The sequence below is a fragment of the Acomys minous genome (genome assembly GCF_964271855.1).
Source record: "Acomys minous genome assembly, chromosome: 15".
Taxonomy (NCBI): domain Eukaryota; kingdom Metazoa; phylum Chordata; class Mammalia; order Rodentia; family Muridae; genus Acomys; species Acomys minous.
In genome coordinates, this window is record NC_140497.1 from 70,138,692 (window position 1) to 70,162,477 (window position 23,786).

At 37.0% G+C, this 23,786-nt stretch overlaps 1 protein-coding gene across 1 annotated transcript; it reads right to left on the reverse strand.

The window, feature by feature from the left end:
* Nucleotides 1-3,102: 3,102 nt before the first annotated feature.
* Nucleotides 3,103-16,254, reverse strand: SULT1E1 (sulfotransferase family 1E member 1). Its single transcript, XM_084758627.1, has 7 exons — nt 16,092-16,254; nt 13,812-13,937; nt 13,163-13,260; nt 8,157-8,283; nt 5,863-5,957; nt 4,391-4,571; nt 3,103-3,452 (listed from the first exon to the last, which is right to left on the reverse strand). The coding sequence occupies exons 1-7, from the start codon at nt 16,237-16,239 to the stop codon at nt 3,340-3,342; spliced, it is 888 nt and encodes a 295-aa protein (XP_084614753.1). The 5' UTR covers nt 16,240-16,254; the 3' UTR covers nt 3,103-3,339.
* Nucleotides 16,255-23,786: the final 7,532 nt, after the last annotated feature.

Consider the following 23,786-nt stretch of genomic DNA (forward strand, 5'->3'; position numbering starts at 1 on the left):
GAATGTCTTCACTTACTAGAAAAGTGGGACAGTGGGGAGGACATCCTATTGGGCTCTACGTGAGAGAAGCATGGGAGAATGGGGAAATAGAAGGATCCAGAGGGTCCCAGAAACCTACAAGAATAACATTATGATGCGCAGATCTGGGTCCAGGGGTCCTGCTTAAACTATGGCACCAGCCAAGGACAATACGTGCAGTAAACTTTGAACTCCTACCCAGATCTAGCCAATGGACAGGACATTCTTCTCAGTTTGTGACTTTCACATGAACTTTGGTGCCCCATATTTGACTACATCCCCTGGATGGGGAGGCCTGGTGGCACTCAGAGGAAGGATAGCAGGTTACCAAGAAGAGACTTGATACCCTATGAGCATATACAGGGGGACGAGGACCCCCTCAATCACATTCATAGGGGAGGAGAGTAAGGGGAAAATGGGAGAGAGGGAGGAATGGGAAGATACAAGGGATGGGATAACACAGAGATGTGATCTGAATAAATTAATAAAAATATTTTTAAAAGAATATACATCCTAGGTTTAATAGATAGATCGATAAGGTAACATACAGAAGATGGCATTTAAAGATGCTTTTTAATATTTTTAAGATTCTTTGAAAAAACAGGTTAACTCCTGGCAACACCCAGCCTACCTCAAGAAGATGACAAGCATCAAAGAGTTTCATTTTTTATAGAGCTGCAGAAACCCGAATTAAAAAGTGATTGTCTTTCCCTGCAGCTTTGCTAAGGTGCTGTATATGGGCATGAACCAATTCCCCAAGCTCTTTGACCTGCCTCACCACACTGGACACCAAAGCCTCTATGGCTATCTCGGGCCCATTTCTTTTCTTACACATTGAATATATGTGTAACATTAAGGAGTGAATTTTGATGTTGCCATGCACAAGAACATCAAATGAGTCAAACCTAAGGAATATTAGAGGCCTTATGGTAAACACCCATGTGGTAAACTCTACAAGAATTACATGAAAGAAAAAAAAACCTCTGAGTTCCAGGTATGGCAGAGGGTTAAGAGAGATATTGGAAGCACTAGAAATTTGGAGCCCAGTTATTCTTTCACAGCATCAAAAGCAGCCAATGGCTCAGATGACCAAGGCCTACAGAGAAATAGGAATAGACGCATGAGTTGAGTCCATAAATGTTACCAAATGTTTCTGTCACAACAAGCCTGGAGTTAGTGGCTCCACAAAGTAACACACACAAGGAATAACCATATGTTTTTGCAGATGTGTGGAATCTGAGATCCTTAGATTCATCAGCAGAATTGACTAGGAGTTCTTTCTGAGATTTTCATAAAAAGCAATCACTAAGCCTGGCAATGGTGGCCCACGACTTCCATCCCAGCACTTGGGAGGCAGAGGCAGGCAGACTTCTGTGAGTTCAGGACAGCCTGGTCAACAGAATAAGTTTCAGGATGGCCAGAACTACACAGAACAATCCTGTCTCGAAAACAAAAAACAAACAAACAAGTAAACAAACAAAAAATCACTAATGGAGACTTTTACAATTAGCATTTTACCTAGGAATATTTGTCACTAAAAACTTGCCTTAAATTTTCTTTCTTCAATTTAACTTTGGCCTTATGACTCAGATTTGAAACAAAATTATTGAATAATTCATTTAAAATAAAATTTAATTTTAAGACAATACAAGTGATAGCAATGTAAGGATTTTATGCATAATTAGGGACCTGTAGAATTGACTATTATTAAAGGTAAATGTATATGACTTGATAGTCACAGATTCACCTTACCCTCCCATTGGTTGATCAATTATTTTAGAATTTACTATGCACAGGTGGCAATTCCATGTGCTCGGCTTATGGCAGTGACTAAGAGCAAATTGCCCACATTCATATAATTTAATTTTATTTGAGGTGATGACAAACTGAAAATAAATGTCCTAACCTTCCCCACCTGATTGATCAAGCTGAAGTCTGACTGACACACATTTTACTGTCACAGTTTGAATCACTGCAATTGGTTAGTGTTTCCTAGGGAGATTTGCCTACTCTCTGCAAATACATCCCTACACAATAGTGAGTGGATACTGAAGCCCCAAAAGGGAGGATATATCCCTCACCCACCCTCCTTCCAGCTTCAGGGAATCACTGGGAACAGTATGAATGTAGAAGCCAGAGGTGGTCGGTGACTACAAGGAAGCATTAAGTTCTTCCACAGAAGGCGGGGCTACAAATATGAACTCATGTAAGTTGTGACAACATGCAAAAACAAGCAACCTTGCACTTGGCACGAGTCCAAGCCAGACGAACTTCTAGCACAGAGACGGAATTGGGCACATAATGCCACCCCAAGCCTTGGAGACGTTGGCAGTTGCTCGCTGCTGGTAGAATGAAGTATAGTTTTCTCCTAGAGGGTAGCCACAGTAATTTGACCATGCTACCACGAGAAAGCACACATCTAAGACCATCTGGGGAGCACAAATTGGTCTTGAAGGGTTTCAAAAGGAAATGACAGGTTACAAAGCTGTGTGCTCAAGGAAGGGAGGCGGATCTGGGAAGAGCTGGCGGAGGCAGTTGAGTGGGATCCAAACACACTCAAAGAAACTCTCAAACAACTACTATGAGTTTTGTTGTTTTGTTTTTCATGATCCATCACTATCAAGTCCTATTAATCCCAGAGATACTGGGGTGGTTCAACATACATAAAACAATAGATGGGCTATGTTTATACTGTATTATTAAAAAGGTGCTCTATTGGAAAATCTCTGAATTCCAAGTTATGAAAATCTTGCATGACTCTACGTGACTGTGAGTGCAGTCCATGATCCTGTGCTACATCAGCGTGGACTAAAGGCTTAAAAACATGAGAAAATACATTTCTTTTATTTTAGTTTAACCAATTTTCTATAATATATGAATCTTTACATGTTATCGTAAAGTGACCTTATCATTGTTGGGATTGTTTTAATTTGTTCATATAATTTCGTATATATATATATATTTGGCTTCCAAACACAATCACAAGGTTGCCTACTTGCCACTCTCAATGCACTTTTATATTTGTTGGCCTGTGCATCACCAAGGAAATGTTTGTATTGTAATGAATGCATGGATATTTAAATATGGAAATATCAAACTATTTTTATTAGAAATATTTGAATGCTGTTGGAGGACAATGCTTATGTTATATATAACAAATTTTGATTCAGAAATTAAATTGACATGAGAGTTTGAAAAACAGAATGACATTAAACTGTCAGCCTTTAATAGACTCTTCCTTCTACTGAAAGGCAAAGCAAGAGAAACTGCAGGATAAGTTGAGAGAACATCCCGATTTCGGATACAAGAGAAGGAAGTGTCTCAGAGCTCTGTTCTAAACTTCACAGTGCAGTCCTTCATCTGCTGTTTGTAGTGCTCCTCAAACCTCTCTCTCAGCGCCGCTGTGAAGTGGTTCTTCCAGTCCCCAATAATCCCTGTGACGACACAGACAGAAACAGCATCAGCTCTTTGAGTCAGAACTGTGGGAGTTTCCTATCTTGTATCTACTTCATTAATAATATGAAAATTTTCTCCTAACACTGCTTGATTTTACAAAGATAAATTTGTTTTTGTTGTCTTGAAAAAAAATTCTGCTTGGCTCACCCTTTCTTTCCTATACTACTTCAGATGAGTTTTCTTCTTTGATTTCTCTCTCGTATATCAGGCCTTCTATGGTGAGATCCGTGGTGTAATGACTATTAAATTATTGAATACCATCTTTGTGCTCATAAATCTCTCAAATCCACACTTATGCTTTTGTATCCAATTACATAAATGACATTGCTACCTAAATGCTATATAAAAAAATCCCAATTTCAGGTATACAAATTGACTATAGTTTTCCCAGGTAATGCTCCTATGTAAATAAATTTTCTTTTCGTTGTGTTTTTAATATTATTGATAAATATACTTATTTTTAATTCCTACCTTAATCATTTAGTACAAGGAAAATGTGACTTTTAGGAACTTGTTTCTTCATCTCAAAATGAGATAATAAAGCTATATTCCAAGTTAGAAATCATAATCTATAGAGATAATATGTACTTGGCATATGGTATACACACAAGATGCACAGACCTAGTTAATGACAGTTGATACATTTTAGTATCATACTGATGCTGAGACTAAAGTATATTTCTTAAACTGAATAAACAAGAAACAGGTATTCATTATTAGTAAATATGGTATTTTTGCATTAATAAAGTGTCTAAATCCTCTGCACAACTGATAACTCAATAAGAATATTCAAAATAAAACAGCTGTGAAGAAAGCATGTGCTAGTTATGCAGGGTGAATAACCTTGAGTAAATTTTTGCAGAAACATGGCAGCTTAGAGCTTTGAACAGAGAGCCACATGGCTTTCTCTTCTCACCCTTTCTCATGAAAGGCGACACTTTTTGGTTCATCATTTCATTTGGCATCATTGTGTAATTGGTGGATGGATTGTTCTTCATTTCCTGGAATGAAGTGTGCTGGATGATTTTGTCCACAAGCTCCTCTGAGGGCTTTTTCCCCAGGAACTCGATCAATTTTATCACTTCTCTTCTGATATCCTAGGGAGAAACGAGGCGATTGAAAACCAATGTAACAAAAATTGGTGAATAGCTAATAGAAGACTTGATACCCTATGAGCATATACAGGGGGAGGAGGTCCCCCTCAGTCATAGTCATAGGGGAGGGGAGTAAGGGGAAAATGGGAGGGAGGGAGGAATGGGAGGATACAAGAGATGGCATAACCATTGAGATGTAATATGAATAAATTAATAAAATAAAATTTTTTTAAAAAAAGAAAAAATGATAGAGAGCATTATTTTCTATCAGGTCATATTGGAATTAAATATATAATGAAGAAAACAAACTATTCTAGAACAATTCTTCCTCGTCCACAGATAGATACAGGAGATATTTTAAAAAGCTTTTAAGACTAAATGAGATAACTAGTAAAATAGTTCTTTCTAATATTTTCCTTGCTGTTTATTTATTTTTCCATAGACATGTGCATGTGCATATGCGTGTGTGTGTGTTTGTGTGTGTATTTGTGTGTGTTCAGGTGTGAATGCCAGAAATGCATAGTAATATAATTTCCTCTTTTTTTTTAGGGTCTTTTTTGTTTTGTTTTTGTTCTGCTTTATATTTTATTAATTTATTCATATTACATCTCTGTTGTTATCCCATCCCTTGTATCCGCCCATTCCTCCCTCCCTCCCATTTCCCCCTTATGTCTCTCCCCTATGACTGTGACTGAGGGGGATTACCTCCCCCTGTATATGATCATAGGGTATAAAGTCTCTTCTTGGTAACCTGCTGTCCTTCCTCTGAGTGCCACCAGGCCTCCCCATCCAGGGGACGTGGTCAAATATGGGGCAGCAGAGTTGGTGTGAAAGTCAGTCCCCACTAACCACCCAAACTGTGGAGAATGTCCTGTCCATTGGCTAGATCTGGGTAGGGGTTCAAAGTTTACTGCACATATTGTCCTTGGCTGGTGCCATAGTTTGGGCAGGACCCCATAATTTCCTCTTTTGCTCTATATTTTACTGTACTGAGACACGGTGTCTGAACCCAGAGCTTACGTTGCCTGTGTCTATAGCACTAGGATTAGATGTGGGTTTCCATACCTACCTGGCTTAATAAAGGACTGGGGATCTGAATAAAGGTTGAGAGACTTCAGTACTCAAGCTCACATAGCAATGCCTTTATCCACTGTCACGTTCACTGTCACATCTTTATTTAATTTTTAAAATTCTTTTTGAGGCAAATCTTTGCTATTTTGCTCAAATATGACTTAAACTCTTAGTTACCTATCCTAAGAATTACTAGAATATTTATATATTTTCCATTTCCTACCTTTTTCATGTCCTCATAGAACATAAATAGCACATGTGCACTCTTACTCTTTTCCCACCAAGATTTTACATGATCATACCAGGAACCATATGGAACTGAAATTAGAAGAAAAAAACGTGTAAAGATATTAGGTAATCATCTTATAAGCTTGACAGAAGTATTCAATTCATTAATAAAAGACAAAATGATCGTAGAAGTAAAACTAACAGGCCAGTTCCACTTATTAAGAAGCACAATAATGACACAAAATTGTTAGCTTCTTCTTCAGAAACATTTATTTAGTTTTATCATCATGACATGTATGATGATGTTGAGAAAAGATAAACCAGCTCAATTTAGTTCAATGAGATCATATTTTAAGCTGATGCATGTGTCCATGTGTGTGTGTGTGTGTGTGTGTGTGTGTGTGTGTGTGTGTGTGTGTCATTGTTCGCATCTGTGTATATCTGTGTGTTTCTATTTGTGTGGGGGGGGGAGAGGGACAGAGGGAAGGAGGGATAGGGGAAGGAGGGAGAGAGAAAAAGAGAGACAGACAGAAAGACAGACACACACACAGAGTGAGAGAGAGAGAGAGAGAGAGAGAGAGAGAGAGAGAGAGGGAGGGAGGAAGGGAGGGAGGGAGAGGGAGGGAGAGGGAGACAGAGAGAGAGGGGAGGAGACAGAGACAGCGACAGAGACAGACAGACAGCAAGAGAGACAGACAGAGAGAGACAGAGACAGAGACAGAGAGATAGAGAATAGTAAACATGAGAGCATTTACTATAAGACTAGTAATTTAGATTGCGAAAGGTGTTCCTACAGGGACAATTCCAATCCCTCTTGCTCCATAAGGATAGGTTGTAGAGATGGTGTGGCAAATGCTGCCACCTTTTCCTCTATTGTCCCTACACAACAGCTTTACCAAATCCAAAGCTAACAAAGCAGTGCAAACATGTTATGAGTCACCACTAGACTTGGCATTCACCCACTGTGTCCTTTCTCTGTGCTTTGATACTATAAGCAAAGTTTCTTTTGATAAGACCCACAACGACTTTACAATGACTGAATTCACCATTTTTAAGGCATATAAATTGTTTTCTCCTGTTTTCAATGAGAATCTTGACAATCCTGAGGCATATATTTTCTTCAAGATGCTGTAGATTATATTTTTTTCCCTGCAAGCCACAGATCTAATGAGCAATATTATCTTCTATGGATAAAAGTTTTTTCTTTCAATTATCTCTATGAAAATTTTTTTCTATTTGGTTTTTCAAGACAGGGTTTCTCTGTGTAGCCCTGTCTGTCCTGGACTCACTTTGTAATCCAGGCTGGCCTCGAACTCACAGAGATCTGCCTGCTTCTGCCAACTGTGCGCTGGGATTAAAGGCTTTGGCCACCACGCCCGGCTTCGTATAGATTATTTAACAAACCTTAAACTATTCTTTTACCCTTTGTCTTCAAATATAAATGCTCAGTTGTTTTACTCAAAATTTTAATGGAATGGTAAAGTGCTTAAGAAATTCTTTACTGTTCAGTGAAATCAAAATGAAAATATCCAGTTTACATATCTATAAGAATAAGCAAGACCTTCATAGCTATTCAGAATGACTGTAAATACCTATCTCTGACTTTGTTTATTTCCTTGGCAATTTCCTTGGAAAGAAATGAGCCATGCTTTTACACCCTCACACACTTTTTGTTCAATCATGTCACAACATGTTCTAAAATGTTTTGAAAATATAAAAATGTATGTTAGAGGAGGGACACACTAACTCTCAGACTTATAGAGGGGAAACTACCAGCCCTGATGGTCACAATAGAACCAATGCACTTACTTGTTGGCATTATATAAAATGCCCAGAGTCTCTAACTTTCCATCCTCCTCACATACAGAATCCTGCTATCACTTTATGCACCAGTATTTTAGAATTTGTAAAATAGTATATCCCTTAGGAACCTTAGAGTCTACATCTGTTTACATATATATATATATATATTTATATTTATATTTACGTTCTACTTATGTTTATATATTTATATCACCTTATATTTATATTATATTACATTTCTGCTTACATGTATTATGTTAATCGGTTGCACATATTTATATATTTATATTTCATTTCTGTATATATGTTTATATTCTACTTATATTATATGTCTGTTTGTATGTTATAATTCTGTTTTTGTATATTTATAGTTATTTTATATTATCTCTCTTTATATTAATTCATTTACTTTTGTTTGCACAAAATAGCATTTGTTTTGTTTTTCTTTTTTTGAAAGAAAATCTAAAGAAGTTAATTTGCTCTTACCTTGGCCTTGCATAAATTTCTCCACAAATTCTGAAAAGGATTCAGGATTTGGATAACTAGTTATCATAAGGAAAAAGTAATAATAAGAGACCACCACATCCTTGGCGTTCCGGCAAAGATAGATCATCTAGAGGATGAAAGAAGTTGTTAAATCACTGAGAGGAATCTTTTATTGTACAAGATTGCTTCAGCTATTCTGGGTTTTTTGTTTTTCCATATGAAGTTCAGAATTGAACTTTCAATGTCTTTAAAAATTGTATAGTTATTTTGATAGGGATTGTATTGAATCTGTAGATTGCTTTTGGTAGGATGGCCATTTTTACTCTGTTAATTCTCCCGATCCATGAGCAAGGAAGATCATTCCATCTTCTCATGTCTTCTTCAATCTCTTTCTTCAGAGTTTTGAAAATTTTTTCAAACAAGTCCTTCACTTGTTTGGTTAGAGTAACTCCTAAATATTTTACATTGCTTGTGGCTAATGTGAAGGGTGTGGTTTTCCTAATTTCTTCCTCTGCAAGCTTGTCATTTGTGCATAGAAAAGCTACAGACTTTTTTGAGTTAATTTTGTATCCAGCCAATTTGCTGAAGGTGTTTATCAGCTGTAGGAGTTCTCTGGTGGAATTTTGAGGATCACTTATGTAGACTGCATTTGTAGACTGCAGACTATCATCTGCAAATAGGGATAATTTGACTTCCTCTTTTCCCATTTGGATACTCTTGATCTCCTTTTGTTGTCTTATTGCTCTGGCTAGAACTTCGAGTACTATATTGAAGAGATATGGAGAGAGTGGGCAGCCTTGCCTTGTTCCCGATTTTAGAGGAATTTCCTTGAGTATCTCACCGTTTAATTTTATTTTGGTGATTGGCTTGCTGTACATAGCCTTTATTATGTTGAGGAAAGTGCCTTGTATCCCTGATCTCTCCAAAACTCTAAACATGAATGGGTGTTGGATTTTATCAAATGCTTTCTCTGCATCTAGCCAATGGACAGGACATTCTCCATGGTTGAGTGGAGAGTGGGGTCTGACTTTCACACATACTCTGGTGCCTCATATTTGACCACGTCCCCTGAATGGGGAGACCTGGTGGCACTCAGAGGAAGGATAGCAGGCTACCAAGAAGAAACTTGATACCCTATGAGCATATACAGGGGGAGGAAGTCCCTCTCAGTCACAGTCATAGGGGAGGGGAGTAAGGAGAAAATGGGAGGGAGGGAGGAATGGGAGGATACAAGGGATGGGATAACCATTGAGATGTAATATGAATAAATTAATAAAATTAAAAAATCACTGACAGAGTTATCAACCATGTTGTTATCAAATTTTAAAGATTCTTATTTCCAACAACTAATAATACACATTCATTTTGGAAAAAGATAAATATATAAACGATATATAGAAAAAAGCACACTTTAATATCTTAAGTTGATGCGATCTATGTCTTGGTGGCCTTTAGTCTGATCCTGCTAGGAAACATTCAATAGCCAGATGTAATAGTGCCATTTCTAGCACTGGTCAATGTCTGTTCCTACTTTTTATTTGTATAACATTTTCACTGATAAAAATTTGAGTCAACCAGATTGTTTGCCCGATTTTATGAGTAAAAATAATACAATGAAATCTAAGTTAATTCTACTATGTAGTAGTATTGAAAGTAAGTTAATGCAAATAAATAAGTTGAAAGATCACTCAGTCAAGAGTACAGTTTTCTGTTCTTTTGTTTTGTTTTTCGAGACAGGATTTCTCTGTGTAGCCTTGGCTGTCCTGGACTTGCTTTTGCAGACCAGTCTGGCCTCAAACTCACAGTGATCTGCCTACCTCTGCCTCCCTGAGTGCTGAGATTATAGGCGTGTTCTTTAGACCATATTACAATTTGGATACTAAAGACAAAAATGGCCTGTAGTTCCTAGCTTGCAGTTAGAAAAAAAAATTATGCTTCCATAGTTGTATTAAATCCATATCTCAACACTCCTTTGAGGGCTTCCCCTTAATTGTTTAATAATAAAAGTGGCTGCTACTTCCCGAAAGGAAGGTCCCCATGCTTATATGCACTAGATAAACATCAGTGAATCAGCAAATCCTGAAGCTGCCATTTCTAGCATTAGCACAATAAAATTCTATCTTGTAAAGGCCCAATCTTTTTGCACTCAGATTTTTCTCACCAATAAATAAACGAGACAAAAGATGTAGCCTCTTCCAGGGCTGACTGTCAAGGCTCCCAAAGAGAGTTTCTAAAAGTCGGCCAGCCTATGTTCATACTCTGCCCTTAGGCTTTCAGGCCCTTTACCACTGATATCAAAGAGTTTTTGCCCTTCCATCTCTACAAGAAGCTAAGTTAAGCTCCCTAGCTTGCTCATGCATTTACAAAACAGTTTTAAAGAAACGTTTCTGCTTATTCTTTGAAGAATCGTTCTCATGTTTAAATAATTTTCAAAAAACTTCGAAAGGAGAATAAAAATACTTCTATTTTGTACCAAAGTTGTTATTAAACATAATAGACTTTTAAAACTTATTATAATTCTCCCGACTTCTTTTTGCTAACTGAATGGAAATGTACACACCATTCTATCCATAAATTTACCTCTCACTTTTCATCCTTTGCCCACACCACTGTTCCCTTGTTCCTTGAATCTCAATAGGTTGTCTGTGTTTCAGACTGAGACTGTTTCTCTTCACATGCTTAGAGACACTGTTGTCTCTTACTTGTACCTCCATCTGATTTCGATGATCTCACTTTAATGGATATTATTAAATATCTTATATGTTTCACTGTGCAGTCCTTTTTATTCCTTCAATGAGCATCTAACTTTTTTTTCCGGAGTTGCTACTTTCCATGCAACTATCTCTAGACTTCCTAGTACATGCAACAAAAAAAAAATATAGTTATCACTGTCTACCCTTGAATTCTCCTTCTGATGCCTTTTTGGAGATTCTGTTCGATCATTTCAAATAACAATTTGAACATCAAGCCTTCGTCGCTAACCCTTTCCACCTTCTCTGCATTTTTATTATCTAAATTCACAATTGATCCAATTTACCAAGTTAATTTACTCATTCATAATTAGTTGTTTTTTTTTATTTAGCCAACAACTTTTATAAGTGAATTTTGAATTTTGTCATCTCACTAAAAGTTCCACATTGGAAGCCTGCACCACCTCATGTGTTTTTCCCCATCAAAGATCTGCTCCTCCCTGTTTCTCACAGATTATTCCATATACCTCCCACTAAACCACATCACAACCTCAAAACCATCGTCCTTAAATTATTTTCTCATTTGTTGTCCTGCTCTTTTTAAAAATCGCTTTCTTTGTCCCCTTTTTTCTTTTTTTGAGCCACTACTCCAAACATACTTTAACAAAAATAGATCTTGAAATAATTCAAGGCCAAATCCATTCAGTTATGTCTTTTCCTTTGATGGCTTCTGAGGCATAAGACAGTGTGCAGTAAAAACCTGACTGCAAGTTCAATGGAGCGATAATACCCTATGACACTTTTCAGAAGAAAAAAAGGGGCTCGGTTAAAACTCTTAACAAAAGTTGTATTGAGACATTTGAAGAAAGTACACAGCTGTGAGGTGGCTCTTCTGTGGGAAATCATACAGAGGGTGTATATTTACTGTTACTTCAGTTGAAAATAAAAGCATTAGAACCTTTGAAGTGTGGAGCCCCAGATATCTGGAAAGTGTCAACTATATCAAGAAACTCTAGCAGGCAGAATACAGAACATCTACTCTGTGGCCAGTCTTTGCCTGCGCTGGAGAATTGTGTGACCTTTTCTCTACAAAGCAGCTCAATCTTATTATAGGTAAAGTAATATCCAAGTTTCTGAACTTGACATCCAGCTTTCCTATGGTAAGTCCTAAGAAATTTTCTTTGAATCTTCTACCTAGCATGGACGCTTAACTTTCCAGGCAAGCTGACCTGGTTCCTGAGGTCTCCGGGGACTGTCTCTGGGTTTGAATGAATTCTTCATCTTTTAAAATCAAGCATCTGAATTAGAAGTCTTCTCTTCTATGATCTAAGCACTGCCCGATGAGTCTGTTTACTTATTCCTTTACTCTCAGACACTGTTTCCATGGAATTAATGATTATCTGTGTCTTGTGTCCCTAGCACCTTACAGGAACTGGTAGTTTTGAGAATGGTTTGCACCCTCCAAAATACCCATTCAAGTTCTATGTTCACAATGAGCATTTTGTATCTGTAGAATGAATACAATTTGACTTTGGTATTTAGAGTATGGGCCTTTGGGCAGTGCCAAGGTTTAGAAAATGTCACCATAGTAGCAAATTCCTAAGTGCTGGTAGTTTAAAGAAAAGAGTTAGAGACTAGAGACATAAATATGTAATGTATATGCTGACTTGTATTTTGCCTTGAAACTTTGTCAACAAGAAGGCAAGTAAAACATCAGCAAATAAAGCATTTTGACCCTGGATCAGAACCGCAAACCAAAATAAATATCTTTCTTATAGTTTTTCAAGTGTTAAAGTATACTATTAGCAATGAAATGGATAATAACAGCCACTTTGATTCACTGAGTAAATGCTTACGTCAAGACACTTGTCTGGATATCCTATCCTGATTAATTTGAATGTCTCACAGTGAGTCACACACAATATTTTGTAAAATAAAGGCATTCAATCCACTGGGATATAAATGCAGGTTTCTTGCATTTATTCAGTGCTTCTGGTGGGTTAGGCACTAGGCTGAAGTTACAAAAGTGACTGTACTCAGCTCTTGTAAAAAAAAATCACACTATTGTTCTTCTACCTGGAAACAAAGGCTTAGAGTTTAAGTAGTTTTCAGAATCACCATAAGCAAAGACAAAAAAAGAGGTGTAAATACAATCTAGACTTGGATTATGCTAAAAAATAGCTCACATTTGTTGAGAAATCTGTGTGTTAAAAGAAAAGAGTAATTAAGTATATATAAGATGCCTTTTAGGTGATACCTGTATCCATAAAATGGCAAGAGTTTAGTGCAAGTCTAATAAAATGTAATTCTGGTTACCTTGCAATTCTTTTCCCAAAATGATGCTGGAAGAAGATCGGGTGGCAGGTGAGTTTTCACTATTCTAGGAGATTCCTTCTCTTTCAGTTGTTTTACACCTGATTTTAAAAAAATAGACAATTTGAAAAATGTCCATATAAATTTTAATGAGTATTTTAAAAGAGATTATTTCATATTTTAAATTAACTTAATAACAATAATACAATCTCACTGTAAAGAAAATTATTAAATAAACTGCAAAGTAAGATCAAACATTTTCATCAATTGAAGTGAATAATTTTTCAATGTTGATAAGCAAACTTTTATGAATACAGTTGTGACTATCCTTGAAATTCAGTGAAGTTTCCTAAATATATAATATTTTCAGCTCCTGGAAACTTAGAAGGAAATGCTGGCATATTACAAAACTTTCCTGAGCACATACAATAGTTAGGATCATTCACTGTTCCAGGCCCATGACATACTATAAGACTATGCTGGATTTAAAGTGTTAGAATCTCCTATATAGATGACAGAATATTAATTTGCTCATGTTGTTTAAATCCCTTTACTTTTATTGCAACATAACCATATCTATATTATCTATCATTATCATATACATATATCTTAAATGCATGTGTGCATCTTTAAAAATAAATTTTAAAATTACCATTTATCAGATCTTCATTTCTGCATTCCAGGTAAGGTATTCTGTTAAAAATTGCATCCTCCTTGCATTTTTCCACATCACCTTCTTTATAGATCATATATACAATTTCGCTAACCCATGTAGTTCCTATAAAAATTAAACACACCTCATTTTCCGGTGAACCTATATGGCTGATAACAGCATTATTTTAATAGTGTTTGACAACATCCAAACTCAAATGATGTTTTCTTGAATACGTAATATACATCACCCAAAATAACTTCAGAAAATATAAATGTATATATTTATGAATGTATATATTTATATATATCATGAATAACAACTGCTCAATGTGTCCAAACCTTCCCATGATGAACTGTGACATTATAAAAGCTCATCACACTCTGAACTTCAACTCTTATGAATAAGAAGTGAGGAGACTTGAATAAAAAGTGAAGCTTGGGTAACACATACAACCAAACTTTCCAGCTACAGACTTTACTGGTAGTTTGTGTTCACTCAGAGATTGTAGAAGAATATGAATTGCATTTCTGGCCTTTGATGATAAGATAAAGGGAGAGAGAGAGAGAGAGAGAGAGAGAGAGAGAGAGAGAGAGAGAAGAAAATCAGTAATGACAAAGTATAATTTTATTTCTTAACATGTTATAATAAAGACAAGAATACAGAGTTTAAAACATACAAAGGAAGGATATATGCTCTGTGCTGTCACCACTGATATAGCATCTGGGGTATTAAATGAGAAATTTCCCTCATGAAACAGGAGCAACGTGGTTCAGCAGTTAAGAGCATTTGTTGCTCAAGCAGAGGACTCAAGTTTGGCTCCCAATACCAAAATGGCAGCTCAAAGAATCTATTTCTCTGGTTCTACAGAAACTGACATATTCCTTTTTTCTTTCTATGTGGACACTAAGTGTATAAGCACTGCACACACATACATGCAGATAAAACACTTAGATGCATAAAATAAAAATAAATTAATATTATGAATGATGAAGTTTCCTTATGAAGAGAAGACAATTGACTTAGGTTTAATAAATTGCTAGTATGATCTCACCACTTGCATGAGATAAGGAAGAGCCCTATGAGGCAGCAGCATGAGATTCTTTTTTCAGCAGGGTCATCTGATAATTATATCGTGGTGAAAAGAAAATTAGGCATGAAATTTAACACAAGTTAAAACAAAGAACTTGCTTGAAGAGATATATTTGGTAAGGTTATAGAGGTAAGTTGTTGGTAGACATGAAATACTTTGGTATTTATATTAAGTAGAGAATATTGAAGTTATACAGAAAGAACATAAAAATGTGTTTTAAAAGACAACTTTTATTTAGAGAATAAGTGCAGTGGTGAAATGAAGATGAAATATCCAGTAAGATGCCAACTATGAGACATAACTATCAGGCTATGTTGGCTAAGCATTTTGATGATAGTGTTGTGTTGCCATTGAACTGAGGCCAGAAGAGAAACAGAGGAACAGCTTTAGGAAAAAGTTACCAAAGACATAGTTGTTCTATCTCATCTTCACATGTGCGTGCGTGCATGTGTGTGTGTGTGTGTGTGTGTGTGTGTGTGTGTGTGTGTGTGTGTGTGATACTACTTCATTTGATACAGAATCCCTCAGTGTAGATATGGCTGGTCTCAAACTCATGAATCTCATGTCTCCTAAGTATTAGGATAACCAAGTCACATGGTCATAATTAGATGACTGATTTAGTTTTAAGTGCTAACCATTAATAAGCAGACAGAGACTATAAGATTGGACTTCTTCAGTTTCTAGTGTATATAATTTTAAGACTCTAAAACTGTAAGGAGAGCTAATCCCAGAAAAAAAGAATTGCAGTCTGTGGATGATGTAATGAAATGAACATTTGTTAATGCATGCAATGAAAAGGAGGTGGTTGCCTGAAAGAGTTTTTGTTTCCCTTGGAACAGGTTTTTAATATCCATATGTGCAGCAATAATATATGTACAGTAGTTTAAAATATTCATTATGCAGTACATATCTTAGATTCACTCTTCTACATTGAATGATATAACTGTGTGATGAATGCTTTTCATTTATTCATGACTTAATGAGGTTACTAATTGTGTGCATGGAGTTTGAGACTGTGGAATAGAGTTGATAAGGTGCACTATGTTAATATTTTGACACCAAAATATAACTGTCTTTTTATTGGAAAATGAGTGATAGTCAGATGAACTCTTAAAAATTAATGATCCAAAGTAGGGTTATAGTTCCTATATGTCAAAACAACATCCTGTCATAGCAAAGACACTTACCAGATTTAGGATATGTAGCAATGACAAGATCATCTGGCCTTGCCAAGAATGTTTCAACATCATCCCAATATTTGGTGAACCGTTTATCCAATAGAATTCCACGGAACTCACCAAAAATTTCATAATACTCAGGCACAGGAGTCTCCATATCAAATTGGTATACTGGAAAAAGACAGATATTTCAAGTTTGCATGAACTTTGCAATGTTTTCACATTAGCAAAAACTATGTATATCAAGGCCACTTAAATGTCTGTTCCTTCTTACCTGTGACACAGGGTAAAACATACTTAATATTAGTAGAGAGAGGGGAACATATAATCAGCGTATATTTTATGACAAAAAACTCTATAATCAGGGTATATTTTGTGAGAAAATAATCTATCTTAAATAAAAGAAAAATGCAATGTATATACACACATGTGTGTTCTTTGTGTTTAACTACTTTGTATTCATATTAGAAATATTCCTATTGAAAATGTTCAAGGCAATGTAGAGTATAACTTGCACATTAGATTATAGTGTAGCATACATATTTATTTTGATATATAAATGTTATATCTATCTATATATAAAATTCTATGATTGAATGGAAAATAATCTTCAATTTTGTCAAAATTTATTAAGCATATAAAAATACTAAGAAGTCTTAAAATATAACCATGTTTCATCAGAAAGTTTGATTATGTCAGCATTAAATAATAAAGATGGGCTGCCACCTTACAAAGGTCCTGACAGTTTTCTAACCAAAATCTTTCCTTGTTCCTGAATATATGTAGTTGAACAAAGGAATTCAAATGTTTGATAAATGTATTTAAATGGAAGTAAAATTAAGACACTGTAAAACTTATGTCCAAAATGTGACTGCTGATCAAAATGACTCTGAGATTCCATCAGAGTGGCTAAGATCAAAAACTCAAGTGATAGCACATACTGGCAAGATTGTGGAGATAGAAGAACACTCCTCCATTGCTGGTGGAAATACAAACTTGTACAACTACTTTGGAAATCAATCTGGTGCTTGTTCAGAAAACTGAGAACAGCTCTACCTCAAGACTCAGCTATACCATTCCTGGGCATATACGCAACAAATGCTTCACCAAACAAGGACATTTGCCCAACTATATTCATAGCAACCTTATTTGGAATAGCCAGAAACTGGAAACAAGCCAGATGTTCCTCAACCAAAGAATAGATAAAGAAACTGATACATCTACACAATCAAAAACAAGGACATCATGAAATTTGCAGGCCAATGGATGGATCTGGAAAAGATCATCCTGAGTGAAGTAACCCAGACCCAAAAGGACACCCATGGCGTATACTCACTTTCAAGTGGATATTAGCCATATAATAGAGGATAACCATATTACAATACACAGACATAAAGATGCTAGATAACAAGGAAGACCCTAAGGAGAATACTTAATTCTCATTCGGAAGGGAAAATAGAATAAACATGGGAAGCTGTTGAAGAGACATAACAGTACATGAGCCTACCATAGAAGTCCTCTGAAAGATTGCACCAAGCAGGCGATCGAAGCAAAATCTGAGTCTCAGAGCTAAACTTTGGGTGGAGGGCACGAAGTCCTATGAAAGAGTTGGGGAAGTAGAAGGACCCAGAGGGTGTAGGAGTTTCACAAGAAGAACAACAGAACCAAGAAATCTGGGCCCAGGGGGCCATCAGAGACTGATTCACCAAACAAGGATCATGCATGGAGAGGACATAGGCCCTCTGCTCAAATGTAGCTGATAGGCAGTGCAGTCTCCATAGTGGTCCCCTAGTCAGGGGAGCAGGGGCTGTCTCTTCCATGGACTCTGTTGCCTGTGCTTTGATCACTTCCCCTTGGCAGGGTGCTGTACCAAGCCACAGAAAAGGTGGATGCAGGAGGTCCTGATGAGACTTGGTAGGCTGGGGTCAGTTGATAGAGGAGAAGGGCTCCCCCTCTCTGAGGACTATGGTAGGGCCATAGCGGAGAGGAGGTGGGAGGAGGGAATAGGAGGAGATGAGGGAGGGGCTATGATTGAGATGTGAAGTGAATACATCTTTAAAATAATTTTAAATTAAAAGAGTTGAAATTCTGGAATTATAGAAAAGACCTTTATCTAACTTTTCTCGCTCACTCTAAAAACTAATTGACCTTCTCAAAGTGTGATTTTCCTCCAAAACGACAAGCCTTTGCAGAATGGTTATACATCACCCTTGATCAAAATTGTAAACTATGGGCTGTGAGAGACCTCAGTGTGCCAAGGTAAATGGCATTGTAACATAGTTGCTCAATCAGTGAAATTATGAGCCATAACAATTTACAAGGATACACTTTATAAATTCAAACATCCTAGAGAAATTCATAGTTGTTCCCTTACTTTAATAACCAAGATTGTTTTCCTGGAATTATTTTCTTCTCTAAACAGTTCCATGACAACTCAAACAAGATTATACTCATTTCAATCTAGGTCTAGATGGCACAAGGAAAGAAAGGAATTCAGAGGATCCAAGATGGTAGCACCAAACACACAGGGCATCTGATCTACAGGACAGAGACTAGGGACCAGGCTGGGAGCTATAGACCGCAAGACCTGAAGGGCCCTAGATAAGAGGGGTCCTCAAAGTGCAGAGAACAGGTGGGTCTAGCCTTGGGCCACCCAATTGGTCCATGGAGGATGGGTTCCCAGTCTCCAGAGTCTGGTCCCCTACCTACCCACGAGCTGCTGCTGTGCTCTATATCAGGGACTCAGTATCTGAGACTGAACTGTGGGGGGTGAAACACCAGCCTAGTACTGCTGGTCTGGACAGAATGCAGGAAAATGAATGGTTCTGACCTAAGATCTACCCTTGAGTCCTGAGAGAGCCCTAGGGGCTGGTGGCCCCACTGGTACAAAATCCAAAGCCCAGTATAGCCAAGCATGTGTGCCTCACCTGTATTCTCTGTCTCCCTCTCTGACTGATCTGTAGGCCACATAGTAGCACCAGAGCCGGCAGGCTCAGGGGAACCTGAGAGTGTGGATCTGGGCCCGCCAGACCACAGAAGGACTCAGGGCCCACATGGAGGCCCAGGCAGCTGTGGACACGCTCTCCAGCTACAGATCCAAAGCCACACTCTCCAGTTGACCAATCAAAGGGTGCAGGGTCTGAACAGATCTGGCTGAAACCTTGAGCCCAGCTTACTATTTCCACACATTTGGGTGCAACTGATCTGGCCGGAACAGATCTGGCAGGTGCCTTGCTAGCCACCACACTTCAGCAGGGGCTCCCACACTCTCTGGCCTGAGAGGATCTGGCAGAAACCTAGCCACCAGCCCCAACCCTGAGAACTCAAACATAATTGAAACACAAAGACATTAACCTCAATTCTTAGTAATGAAGATGATAATGGAAGAAAAAAATAAAATCCATAAACAAATGCAGGAAGATGCAGCCAAAGAGACTGAAATCATTAAAGAGGCCTATAGAGAGGCACTGGAAGAAATTCAGGAAAATACAAGCAATCAGATGAAGGAAATCAATAAAACAGTTCAATATTTGAAGATACAAATGGAAACAATGATAAAAACACAGACAGAGGAAAGCCAGGAACAAGAGAACTTAGTGAAGAAAGCAAGTAATGCAGAGGTAAGCTTTTCTAACAGAATTCAAGAGATGGAGGAACAAATCTCAGGAGCAGAAGATACAATGGTAGAACTTGAAACAGCCATCACAGAAAATGCTAAATGTGAAAAGTTCCTGACACAAAACATCCAAGAAATCGAGGACACCATGAAAAGACAAAACCTGAGCATAATAAGCATTGAGGAAAGAGAAGACCCCAGCTCTAAGGCCTAAAAAGTATTTTCAAGAAAATCATAGAAGAAATTTCCCCAATTTAATGAAGGAGATGTATATAAACATACAAGAGGCCTACAGAACACTAAATAGAATAGACCAGAAAAGAAAATCATCCCGACACATACTAATCAAAGCACAAAATGCACAGAACAAAGAAAAAATATTAAAAGCAGCAAGGTAAAAAGGCTACCATTACATATAATGGTAAACCCATTGGAATTACACCCAACTTCTCAGCAGAGACCATAAAAACCAGAAGGGACTGGACAGAGGTCCTGAAAACCCTCAGAGACTATAGATGCCAGGTCATATTACAATACCCAGAGAAACTTTCAATAACCTTTGATGAAGAAAACCTGATATTTCATGATAAAACAAGTTCAACCAGTACCTATCCACAAATCTGGTCCTACAGAAGTTACTAGAAGGAAAACTCCAACCCAAAGTGACAACTACAACCAAAATTGCACAGGAAATAGATAATTACACTGTTGCAAAAACATAACCACACAAACACTCTACTGCAACTGACATCAAAATCAAGGGCCTTAACAGTCACTGGTCATTAATATCTCTCAACAGCAGTAGTCTTAATTCTCCAATAAAAAAAACCTAGACTAACTGAATGGATGCATAAACAAGACCCAACATTCTTCTACATCCAAGAAACACATCTCAGCCAAAATGATAGATATCACCTCAGGATAAAAGAGTGGAGAAAGGTATTCCAAGCAAACAGACACAGGAAGCAAGCTGATGTAGCCATTTTATTATCTAATAAAATATACATTCAACCAAAATTAATCAAAAGAGATGAGGAAGGACACTTCATACTCTTCAAGGTAAAGCCAACCAAAATGACATCACAATTATGAACATCTATGCTCCCAATACAAGGGTACCCACATTTGTAGAAGAACTATTAGCAAAGCTTACACCACACGTCAACCACCACACATTGAACACATTGGGATACACTGAAAGCAGTGCTAAGAAGAAAATTCATAACACTAAGTGCCTTCATAAAGGAATTGGAAACATCTTATATAGGCAACTTAAAAACACATCTGGAAGTCCTAGGAAAAAAGGAGCAGAAATACCCAAGAAAAGTAGATGGCTGGAAATAATCAAACTCAGGGCTGAAATCAATAAATTAGAAACAAAGAGAACAATTCAAAGAATTTTAAAAAAACCAGGAGCTGGTTCTTTGAGAAAATCAACAAGATAGACAAACCAATAGCCAAACTAATTAAAATGCAGAGAGACATTATCCAAATCAACAAATTCATAAATGAAAAGGGAGACAAAACAACCAACACTGAAGAACTACAAAGAACCATAAGGTCCTACTTCAAAGGCTTCTATGCCACAAAATTTGAAAATCTAAGGGAAATGGACAATTTTCTTGATCGATTCCACTTGCCAACATTGAATCAAGATCAGATAAACAAATTAAATAGTCCTATTTCTCCTACAGAAATAGAAGCTGTCTTTAAAAGTCTCAAAAAAAAAAAAAAAAAGCCTAGGGCCAGACGGTTTCAGTGCAGAATTCTATGAGACCAGCAAAAAAGAGCTAATACTGATACTCTTCAAGCTACTTTACAAAATAGAAATGGATGGACCATTACCTCACTCTTTCTATGAGGCCACAGTCACATTGTCACCTAAACCTCACAAAGACCCAACAAACAAAGAGAATTTCAGACAAATTCTCTTATGAACATTGATGCAAAAATACTCAATAAAATACTTGCAAACCAAACCCAAGAACACATCAAGGTATCATTCACCATGACCAAGTAGGCTTCATTCTAGGCAATCAATGATGGTTTAATATATGGAAATCCATCCATGTAATTCACCATATAAACAAACTGAAATAAAAAACACATGATCATCTCCTTAGATGCAGAAAAAGTGTTTAATAAAATCCAACATCCATTCATGTTTAAAGTTTTGGAGGGATCAGGGATACAAGACATATACCTAAACTTAATAAGGGATAATATCAAGCCAATAGCCAACATCAAATTAAATGGAGAGAAACTCAAGGAAATTCCTATAAAATCAGGGACCAGACAAGGCTGCCCACTTTCTCCATATCTCTTCAATATAGTTCTTGGAGTTCTAGCCAGAGCAATAGGCCAACAAAGGGAGATCAAAGGAAACCAAATGAGAAAGGAGGAAGTCAAATTATCCCTATTTGCAGATGATATAATAGTGTATATAAATGACCCCCAAATTTCTACCAGAGAACTCTTAAAGCTGAAAAACACCTTCAGCAAAGTGGCTGGATACAAAATTAACTCAAAAAAGTCAGTAGCTTTCCTGTATACAAATGGTAATTATGCTGAAAAAGAAATTAGGGAAACTATATCCTTCACGATAGCCACAAGCAAGATAATGTATCTACGAATAACTAACAAAGGAAGTGAAAGACTTGTTTGAAAAAGCCTTCATTCTCTGAGGAGGGTGTTTGAAAATGACATCATAAGAGGGAACGATCTCCCTTGTTCATGGATTGGGAGAATTAACCTAGAAAATTAGCCATCTTTCCAAAAGCAATTTACAGACTCAATGCAATCCCTATTAAAATACCTACACAATTCTTAAAGACATTAAATGATCGATTTTCAATTTCTTATGAAAAAAAAAAACACAGAATAGCTAAAAACAATCCTGTACAATAAAAGATCCCCTGGAGCAATCTTCATACCCAATTTCAAGCTGTACTATAGAGCAATGGTACTGGCATATAAATATGCTGGTTGACCAATGGAATTTAATTAAAGACCCAGAAATAAATCCACACACATATGGACACTTGATTTTTGACAAAGAAGCCAAATCCATTCAATGAAAAAAGGATAGCATCTTCAACAAATGGTGCTGATCTCACTGGACATCTACATGTAGAAATATACAAGTAGATCCATATTTAACACCATGCATAAAACTCAACTCCAAGTGGATTAAAGACCTCAACCTAAAACCAGAGACACTGAATCTGTTAGAAGAAAAAGTGGGAAAGAGTCTGGAACTCGTTAGCACAGGAGACAACTTTCTGAACAGAACTCCAATAGCCCAGGCTCTAAGGTCAACAATTAATAAATGGGACCTCATGAGGCTGAGAGGCTTCTGTAAGGCAGGAGACGCTGTCAAGAGAACAAAGCAACAGCCTACAGACTGGGAAAAGATCTTCACCTACCCTACATCTGACAAAGGTCTAATATCCAAAATATATAAAGAACTCAAGAAATTAAACACCACCAAACCAAATAATCCAATTGAGAAATGGGGCTTGGAACTAAACAGAGAATTCTCAACAGAGGAATACCAAATGGCTGAAAAACACTTAAAGAAATGCTCAACCTCCTAAGTCATCAGAGAAATGCAAATCAAAACAACTTTGAGATTCCATCTTACACCCATCAGAATGGCTAAGATCAAAAATTCAAGTGACACCACATGCTGGAGAGGATGTGGAGAGAGAGGACACTCCTTCATTGCTGTTGGGAATGCAAACTAGTACAGCCACTTTGGAAATCTATCTGGTGCTATCTCAGAAAACTGGGAATAGGGCTTCCTCGAGATCCAGCTATTCTATTCCTTGGAATATACCCAGAAGATGTTCCAGCACACAAGAAGAAAATTTGCTGGGCCATGTTCATAGCAGCCTTATTCATAATAGCCAGAACATGGAAATAGCCTAAATGTCCCTCAGTAGAAGAATGGATAAAGAAACTGTGGTACATTTACACTATGGAATACTACTCAGCTATTAAAAACAAGGAATTTCCAAAATTTGTGAACAAATGGATTGAACTAGAAATGATCATAATGAGTGAGTTAACCCAGAAGCAGAAAGAGT